Source organism: Nothobranchius furzeri, chromosome 2 (assembly GCF_043380555.1).
Source record: "Nothobranchius furzeri strain GRZ-AD chromosome 2, NfurGRZ-RIMD1, whole genome shotgun sequence".
NCBI classification, from domain to species: domain Eukaryota; kingdom Metazoa; phylum Chordata; class Actinopteri; order Cyprinodontiformes; family Nothobranchiidae; genus Nothobranchius; species Nothobranchius furzeri.
In genome coordinates, this window is record NC_091742.1 from 21,069,087 (window position 1) to 21,078,971 (window position 9,885).

At 41.0% G+C, this 9,885-nt stretch overlaps 1 protein-coding gene across 2 annotated transcripts; it reads left to right on the forward strand.

Annotated features, from left to right (window-relative positions):
• The first annotated feature begins 1,038 nt into the window (after positions 1 to 1,038).
• ccnk (cyclin K) lies at positions 1,039 to 9,471 on the forward strand. 2 transcript variants are annotated; one of them, XM_015948207.3, is made up of 11 exons: positions 1,039 to 1,174; positions 2,172 to 2,401; positions 2,594 to 2,675; positions 2,763 to 2,894; positions 3,065 to 3,170; positions 3,391 to 3,448; positions 3,581 to 3,750; positions 3,834 to 4,042; positions 4,136 to 4,166; positions 8,063 to 8,134; positions 8,445 to 9,471. In XM_015948207.3, the coding sequence occupies exons 1-11, from the start codon at positions 1,166 to 1,168 to the stop codon at positions 8,966 to 8,968; spliced, it is 1,623 nt and encodes a 540-aa protein (XP_015803693.1). In that variant the 5' UTR covers positions 1,039 to 1,165; the 3' UTR covers positions 8,969 to 9,471. The 2 variants fall into 2 exon arrangements, with proteins under 2 accessions (XP_015803693.1, XP_015803694.1); XM_015948208.2 differs by having other exon boundaries at positions 1,044 to 1,174; positions 2,175 to 2,401.
• Positions 9,472 to 9,885: the final 414 nt, after the last annotated feature.

Sequence of the window (9,885 nt, forward strand, 5' to 3'; positions counted from 1 at the left end):
GGGCAAGACACTTAACTCACGTTGCCTGCTGCTGGTGGTCGAATGGACCGGTGATGCCAGTGTTTGGCAGGCCTCGCCTCTGTCAGTGCACCCCAGGGCAGCTGTGGCTACATCATAGCTCATCTCCACCAGCGTGTAAATGTGTGTGTGAATGGGTGAATGAATGATTGTGTTATGAAGCGCCATGGGGAATGTAGAATCTTTAGAAGGCGCTATAGAAATACAGGCCTGTTACCATTACAAATAATCATTTTTCCAGTTGCAAACCTAAACGAGTGTTTGTTGTTTTTAAAGAAATGTTTTGCTTAAGTATAGAAAATGTGATTGCTGCATCCTGAGACTCTTCAGTCTTAAGTGGAGGAATGTTTAATTTGTTCATTTGTCGTTATTTGTTTTTGGGTTTGCAAAATTTTTAAAAATGCCATTTGATATTCTGATCAGAGGAAGTTTTTTGTTCCTACATCTTAATGAAGAGGCACTGTGCTTATTTAAGAAAAAATAAAAACTAATAGAACAAAAAGTACTATTAATCATTATTATTAATCAGTGACTCAAAGCAATCTGCTGGGTTCTCTTTAAAGGAAACTTGTGATTAATTGGCACAATGAACTGGACTCAACTGGAATGTTTACTTTGTGAAGTAACATGAGTGGTTTCTTATTGTGATTTGGTGCTACATAAACAATTATTATTATTATTATTATTATTATTATTATTATTATTATTATTATTATTATTATATCGTTTCTAATTGATAATAAAAACTGCAAAGCTTTATTTTTTCTCTTTGTTGAGAAAATAAAGGGTTAAAACAAAGTAAGGTCCCTTTCCCAAAATGATTTGCCGCCCTCTGGTGGTTCCTTTTGTCAGTAACATTCCACGTTCGTATTTTTTTCCTCTCTCTTTTGTTGCAGAAAAGTAAATCGTCACACCTAAGTTAGTAATTATAAATAAAAATATAAATAATTGGCAAAATATTAAAAAGTGTCACGCGGTCTTCTTTACTTTGGCGTCATCACGTCGGTCAGTAGTCGATGACGTCAGGTAAAATGGCGGTGTCCTTGTTCCAGCGGGTACCGTCGGGGAATATTTGTTAGCTAGAATCAAATAAAAATACTGTTGGTTTCTCGGAACAGTGTTTGTTGTCATTGCTTTCCACGCATACATGATAAAGGTAAGATTATGTTTTATTTAAGAGTAGCATTGCGATTAACGGGATTATTTTACGGCTCGGAGGGTTCGAGGGAATCGACTTTTCTGCTAGGTTAACTTAGCATGCCTCGGCTAACTTTACCTCACCTATCTTCGAGTTTTCTTCTTTTTCATATCTTATTAAACGTAGACGTATCCCAGTGTGTTCAACGGCTCACCCTCTTCAGCTCCGGTTTTGTTTATATCTGATGTCAGTCGGACAAAGCTCATTTATGGTTAAATAAAACGCTCGTTTTACTTAGTACAACTGTGGTTAATTTATAATTTCGCATATAACGTCGATGTCTATAGCCTTTAAGATAATCGTAGCATAAAAATGTTTTTCAAGCCTGGAAAAGAGAGCTGAAGTGAAAGGGTTTGGATGACGCACATTAATTGGCAGCGACCACAGGGATCCACCAGATGAGATGGTGACGTTTCCTTTTGGAAAATCAGCTGCTGCAGAAATTATTACATTTCTAAATGACCTTAGAACAAAGCAGATTTTGAAGTTAATGTAATAACAGCGTGTTTCTTTTGTTATTTAACAAAATAAAAGCCTTTCTTTTAGCTTTATTTGGGAAAAAGTTCAGTTTAACCAATCAAAAAGTAAACCAAAATGCTAACCAATCACTGTAAAAGTACTTTTATAACTATTAGACTGAAACATTACTTACTTATAATTAAATACATTAAGAAACATTTTAAAACATGTATACGTGTATACAAATTGTGACATGGGTCACTGAATGCATCACTAGTAGTAGAAGTGGCCTAATGTGTAGTACTAAAGTAAATTAACTAGCAAGAGCCTAATCTGTCAACATGTCACATTACTGTATTGATTTTATTGATAGGATAAGTATTAGCCTCTGAAATGGATACAATTTAAGCTTTTAAGTGAGAAATCAAAACCGGGAGACCGTTATTTAGATGGTTGTGTTTCTCACAGTAACCAAAACTGTCTCTCTAAACTTTAGCAGTCCAGTTCAGCGGGTCCATCCACCTCCTCCCCCCAGACAATGAAGGAACCTAAGGAGAGCCTTACTGGTCAGGCTATTCTGGACCACATCAAACCATGCTGGTACTGGGACAAGAAAGACCTGGCTCATACCCCCTCTCAGTCTGAGGGCCTGGATCCTGGCACAGAGGCTCGGTACCGGAGAGAGGGAGCCCGCTTCATATTCGACGTGGGGACCCGACTCGGCCTGTATCCTTGATGGGTTTATTATTTATACCCAAATATTATAAATTTCAAAGTAAACAATGCCTCGTTAGTCTGTTCTTCTGATGAGGATCAGTAAACCTCAAACAAAAAAATTCAAAATATGTCGGAAGTATTTTACACAGAATTCATCTGATAATCTTCTAATTGTCAGCCTGAATCCTTGACTGCTGGCAGACACTATGACACACTTGCCACTGGTATAATCTACTTCCATCGCTTCTACATGTTCCACTCTTTTAAGCAGTTCCCCAGATACGTAAGTGTACTCTATAGCAATTTGCTTCTACTTTTCTACTTATCGTAGACGGTATGTTGGATTGTCTTGGAACTTGTGTCTGAACAGGTAACAGGAGGCTGCTGTCTTTTCTTGGCTGGAAAAGTAGAAGAAACACCCAAAAAGTGCAAAGACATCATTAAAACAGCCCGGAGCTTACTGAACGATGTGCAGTTTGCTCAGTTTGGAGATGATCCGAAGGTACGTTTTTTTTATTTCACTTTTTATTTTCCACCCTTAGACAAACGATGAAAAGTGTTTTGTGTGCTTTGATGTAATCAGGGAGCGAGGATTTCATTTACAAAGTATCTCAGAAAGGAAACACTTCAAAGGGTGGGGACTAGGATTAATGTTCCTGCTTGTGTCAACAGGAAGAGGTCATGGTGTTGGAGAGGATTCTGCTCCAGACCATCAAGTTTGACCTGCAGGTGGAGCATCCCTACATGTTCCTGCTGCGCTACGTCAAGCAGCTCAAAGGTGAGATCAGATGGATTTTGCAGCTAATCTAGATGCTTTGGGATGCCTGGGTGTCATTTGTTGCTCATACCCGATAAAGCAGCATCTTGTCAAGACAGCAGATCTCATAAGGTGATAGAGACTCAGAGAAACGGAAACAAAGCAACAACAGGAAAAAAAAAATCATTCAGTTCTCAGGAAACATTTTGATACGTCAACGGGGTTTGGTTTTGTCCTGCAGGGGAGAAGAATAAAGTGTGTAAGGTGCTGCAGATGGCGTGGACGTTTGTCAACGACAGGTGAGGAAACCGTTCACTTCGTGGTCCACACCAGAGACCAGTCACTTTCACATGATGGGGAAAGGAACAGCATTATGTTTGACAGTTATTGTCCTGATTGAACTTTAACCCCTTTAACTGTGTCCCTGGCAGCCTATGCACCATGCTGTCCCTGCAGTGGGAGCCAGAAATTATTGCGGTGGCCGTCATGTACTTGGCGGGACGCCTGTGTAAGTTTGACCTCCAGGAGTGGACGGCCAAGCAGTCGTCGCGACGCTGGTGGGAGCAGTTTGTCCAGGATGTCCCAGTTGAGCTGCTGGAAGGTTTGTACCCTTCTCTAAAATTAGTTCTTTTTTTTTTTTGTCGTCTCTGGCTTCTCTGGGTCTAAAAGCGTCCTCTCCTCCAGACATTTGCCACCAGATCCTGGATCTGTATTCTCAGGGAAACAAGCCCATCCCTCAGCAGATCCAGGAAAAGGAGCGGACGCCAGTTCTTCCCATCCCTGCTCCTCCAGTACCGCAGGGACAGCCTCCAGCTGTGAACCCTCCTCCACCACCACCCAAAAAGACTTCTCCTCAAAGTGGCAGTCCAGCGCGGCAGCTCAAACGTTCACACGTAAGGAAACCCGACACGGAGCCTCGCCGCTCCTCCTAATTAAACACACCGGTTAAAACAGAACACAGCTCAGTTTCTCGTTTTCTGTTTCAGACATCTCCAAAAGAGGAGCCGAAGGCACCAGGTAATCCGTTCTTCACTTTTTATCTGTTTCTGCTTCAACATACGGCTGGGAAAAGTCTAAATGGGCTATTGGCACAACATTCCCACCACATGTCAATATCAACTCAAGTAATTCATTCATGCAAAGACATCTGAACATTTAAGTCCATAAATGGAGTTATGTGTAATAAAGTGAAGAGACAGGGCAAAAAAAGCATTAAAAACATGAAGATAACAAGGTGGATAGAAAACCAGGAGATCACCTGAGATCTGTCAGTGTTGAGACCGAAGCCCCGCCCCCTATCGGTACTAATTTATATCAGCAGCTTCAGGTCTTATTGATGGCCTATTGAGGCTTCTCATTACCCAGGAGGCACACAGGAAAGACTTCATGATGGGTAAAACTGGGTATCCGTGGGTCCTTAAAAAGTCTTAAATCAGCTTTTCCAAATTTAAGGCCCTAAAAATCCTTAAAAATGACAAATAATCCTTAAATACAGTTTCCAATGGTCTTAAATTATCAAAGACCCAATAAACAAGATTCTGTTATTTCTATAAAATTTTCTTGAATTTCTAGTTGGTGTGTTTTTTGTGTATGATGGTTGGCATAAGTGGAAAGGGGGCTATCTTGAGATGAGCACATTAGCTGGTTAAGCTAGTGGGAGCTTGCGCCGTGGGGTAGTGCAAGTTTAATGGTAACTGGATGGCTAATCCCACATTCGCGACGTGGTTAGCACCGGTTCCAGGCAATAGCTGGAAATTATAGCTTAAATAAAATTTTAAAAATGGCTTAAATTTGGTCAACATGGCCTTAAAAAAGGTCTTCAAAATTCTTAAATTTGACTCCCTTAAACTTGCAGATACCCTGGTAAAAGCAAAGAACTTTCCTAAGATCTTCGTAATCCTGTTGTTGAAAAGCATTCTGATGGGAATGGTTATAGGTGCAGTTCCAGAATGCTGAATGTTCCTGTTACCATTATGTAGGAAGAGCATCGGTTCACCACAAACCGGCCACAATCAGGTGCTCCACGTAAGATTCCTGTCTGAGGGAGTCCAAAGAATAATCAGTTCTCCAAGAACCACTCGGGCAGAATTTCAGGAAGACCTGGAGCACAGGGCAGGAATTGTTTCAAAGAAAACTATAAGAAGTGCACTGAACCACCATGGCATCTATGCACGCTCAGCACGCAAGACTCCGTTGGTGAACAAAAAGCACATCGAGGCTTCTCCAAACAGCATTTAGAGAAGCTGGAGAAGCCTGTGGGTCACTGAGAGACTGTATGGTCAGATGAAACCAAAATGGAGCTTTTTGGCTGTTATCCTACACACCATGTTTAGAGATGAAATGGCACTGTCCACCACCCCAAGAACACCATACCTAAGGTTAAGTTTGAGGGTGGAAGCATCATGGTGTGGGGCGGCTTTTCAGCAGCTGGTAGCCTTCGTATTCGTGAAGGCGGGATGAATGGAGAAATGTTCATTCTAGATTAAAACCTGCTGCTTTCTACCGGAAAACTGAAAATTAGTGATGTTACCTGTGACACGCAGGATTCGAAGCTTGTATCACCAAAACGAACCACCGCAGAGCAAAGCACTGTGTCGGAGCTTGATTTGTTTACTGAAAGTCACGTGACCAATGAGCAACGATGCTTCATTCACCCTTCCACCCACGTGACCGCTTCACACGTTGTTTCAAACATTTAAAGCAACGCAAACCGAGAGGTGCAGGTTATGGCAAGCCAACTGAGCATTTATTCTGATATCAGGATGTCAGCCAGAATTGTCATGAACATTTCTGTCCACTAGTTAACTAGTTAGCCATGTTTGTGTCAACTAGTTAAATAGTGACAGCCTAAATGTCAACTAGTTAACTAGTAAGGCCTAAATTCTCTCCAGTTAACTAGTTAAAATGTTTCATATCTTACTAGTTAACTAGTGTGCATTTATGTCTACCACAAGTTAACTAGTGTGCACATTTTGACCCTCACTAGTTAACTAGTGAGACAAATACCTTCAAGTAGCTGACTGGTATGCATTTCTGCTTTTACTAGTTAACTAGTGAGCAGTTTTTGTGTCAACTAGTTAACTACTGAAGCCTAAATGTGTTCACTAGTTAACTAGTGCGCATTTCTGCTGTCACTAGTTAACTAGTGGGCACATTTTCACCCTTGATATTTAACTAGTTGACACAAACATGGCTAACTAGTTAACTAGTGGACAGAAATGGCTTACATGTTCATGACAATTCTGGCTGATATCGTGATATCAGAATAAATGCTTATTTGGCTTGCCATACACGTTTGTATGACCTGAGATTGACGGTTCAGGATTCAGTATTCAGTGATAAAACACCGAGTCGCAAAAATGGATCCTGTAGCAAAAAGAGGGCGTTCTGAGATGTGGGAATGTTTCAATTTAATCTTTCCAAATAAGGTTTGAAAATGTATTTGGTCTAGTCTAGTAAATTACCTTTATAGTAGTAATACTTGGTGCATATTGTCGGGCTATATCTTTTAGACCGTCTGTCATTTTCCTTTAATTAAATTAAAATCTAGTTTGGTATGATTTTTTTTCTTTTATTGGTAATTAATATAATAGTTGATGAGCTTTTCAGTTTGGTTGTGCGTGTAATGGAATTTAGTATGTCCTATCCTTATGTGAATTTTCTAATCTTCATTTTGTTACTCTATTTCTAAAAAAGATACATAAATTGAGCTAATTATTCCTGCCTAATAATCCAATAGAAATGTGAAAAGTAAAATATTTGAATATGTAGAGAATGTTAATATGTGTAAATTAGATATATTTCATCACGTATCCCATAAAAATAAACATTGTTTCATTTCAAGTATTCACACCAAGAAAAGCAATTTTAGTATATTTAATGTAATGTTCAAATTCAAGATACTATTATTATATGATCCTGAGGAAGCTTTTTAATGCTTTATTTGTCCATAAAGTTCAATACCATTCATTTTCAGTAGAATTGGCTGACAATACAATGGAATACAAACATTAACCAGCAGATGTCCTCCCAGAGTTTTGAAGCATCGAACCTTGAACCTTTTTTCAATACAATTGGATTGTAAAGCTTTGTTGGTTCAAAAGGCTTCACATCATCATCACTACTGAAAATGAAGAGGGCTGATATTTCAGCAAGGCACAAGGCCAAGGAAACAATGAATTGGTTTCAGAGAAAGGAAATCAAGTTGCTCAAATGGCCCAGTCAATCACCTGATCTAAACCCCATAAAACCGGGTATTCAGTTTGGGTCCTCGAGGGCCGGTATCCAGCACGCTTTAGTGGTTTCTCTGGTCCAACACACTAGATTCAGTTGTTGAATCACCTGTGCCTGTCGATTAGCTGCTGATTGAAATCAGGTGTGTTGAAGCAGGGTTAAAACTAAAAGGTGCTGGATACCAGCCCTCCAGGCCCAGAATTGAATACCCCTGCCACAGCATCTATGGAGAGACCTGAAGATCAAAGTTCATAAGAGGCCCAAGGAACCATCAATATTTAGTGTTTGTGTGGAAGAATGGGCCAGATGGCTGGTCTCTCCATACATGCGGCTTCTAGAAGCTGGAGTCACCAACAAAGGCTTTCCTACAAACTATTAAAGCGTGTTTGATACTTGTTCACTTTGTCATTTCACTTTATTATGACTTACTCAACTTATAAACTTAAACATTCTGATTTCTTTGTATGAATTCAATATTTGGCTTGATGAAAACATCTGGTGGACATTTTGTGTCAAATCCCACTTAGAAATATCCGAGAGTGTTTTGGGATTATATCGCTGTAAAACTCACTTATTGCACCTTTAAAATACAGCAAGACATAAATACTTATTCTGGCTGTGAAAAATCACCTTAATGAACATCTGAACACATCTTTAACACATTCTTGATCACTTTGCAGAACAAGCTGGGTCAAAGATTCCCAGACTGGAGAGCCCCATGCCCCCGCTGCCCACTCCCCAGCCCCCCCCAGGTGACCACCTCTGGTTGTTGTTCACCACCTTTGTCTCTTTTCTAAGTTAGAAGCAAGTTTGACTTGTGCTTGTTTGAATTCAGGTCATGATTAATATTTAATAACGCTGAAATCACTAAGGAAAAAGCAGCTGCACTTGGAACGGTGTTTAATAAAGTTATTCGGTAGCTGGGACCGGACATAATCCCAGCTGGTCTGGCCTAATCTCCAGACCTATGTGATTAGCGGCTAAGCTCGTTAACGAGACCTCCTGTGAGCCTGTCTGAGAACCGAGGTCATTTCAGGTCACGGTTTTTGTTTGTTCTTCCAGCTCCTCCTGCTGAAGCAGAACCAGGAAGTGAAGCTGCACCACCTCCTCCACACGCCCCACCTCCTCACCAGCCTCCTCCACTTCCCCACCGGCCTCCTCCACCTCCACCTTCCAACTACCTCATGTCCACCACCAGCTCCTACATGTCTGGAGAGGGCTACCAGAGCTTACAGTCTATGATGAAGACAGAAGGTCCCTCCTACGCCCCCATGCCGCCCAGCTACATACCTCCAATACCCCCTTATCATCCTGTCTATCCTCCAGCTGCAGCGCCTCCCCCACCGGGTCCTCCGCCTCCTGCCGCCTACCCACCGCCCAACCTAACAGCCTATCCACCTCCAGGATACAACAGCTATCCTCCTCCACCACCTCCACGTATGCCACCTGGACACGTGCCCCCTCCAGGGATTGGGCTGCCACCTGCAGGGTACCCTCCTCCACCTCCTGGTCCCCCAGGACAGTCACAAATGCCCCTGCCACCCCCACCTGGCATGCCTCTGAACCGCAGTGGGTGGATGAGATGAGGATGAAGCATTCTGACAACCAGGAAGTTGTTTTTCTGCTACAAACTAAGAGAAGTTGAGTTTTTCTGGGATAACTGCGGGGTTGTGCTGATGAGCTGTCAGGAAAAGGAACTTGAAGTAAAAAGTGATGACTTACTGTGTGATGAGAAACAGGTTTGTAGAAACATCTCTAGGATGGCTCTCAGAAAACCTGCCTTCAGGATTCATGAGACTGTACAAAGAAATATCTTCCTTTTTTATTATTGTTGCTCTCACTCATGCTTTTCTTATTTTTCCACCTTAGAAGTTCTCCAGTTATTGTTGAGTAATAAAATGGTCCACAGCATGGTTGCGCTTTCCTTTGAGTTGTTCTGTCAGTCAATACATGGATTTTTAACGGCTTACATTCAGCTGTGGTAAAACAAGAAAATTCAGCAACATGTTAACAATTAAGAATAGTGGTTCAAATTATTGTGGACAATTGGGAGATTTGTCATTAAAATATTAAAAATACCTCAACTCTGCAGGATCTGTGTGCAGTATGGTACTTCACCAGCAGAGGGCAGCCTAACCCAGCCATTCTTTTTGAAATGAAGACAAAAACTCAGCAAATTTTAGCAACTCGTTTATTCAAAGTTTTCTAAAAGTGGCCTATTTCATGTTTTCTCTGGTCAAATGTTGATATCAGTAAAAGGAGTCATGCTAGTTGCTATGGCTACGGGGGAAACACTGATGCTGTAGATTCTAGGGGGGCTGTACTGGTTTTAGTAAATGGGCAGAAGACAAGAAGCAGTAAAGATGCATAAAACAGTCTGGTTTTCAGGTCAAAACCCAGCTACCAAACGTGTGTTAGAAATTCAAAATTGTATCATGGCTTCAATCAGTTCCTAGAAAAAAAGGACACTTTTACAAAATAGTACTATTGATTAGTTTTCTTC

What these genes read in the sequence shown, in the direction of transcription:
- ccnk (XM_015948207.3), top strand. An exon ending in GGCAGCTCAAACGTTCACAC is followed by an intron (nt 4,043 to 4,135) that starts GTAAGGAAACCC and finishes TTTCTGTTTCAG; the next exon opens with ACATCTCCAAAAGAGGAGCC. An exon ending in AGAGGAGCCGAAGGCACCAG is followed by an intron (nt 4,167 to 8,062) that starts GTAATCCGTTCT and finishes ATCACTTTGCAG; the next exon opens with AACAAGCTGGGTCAAAGATT.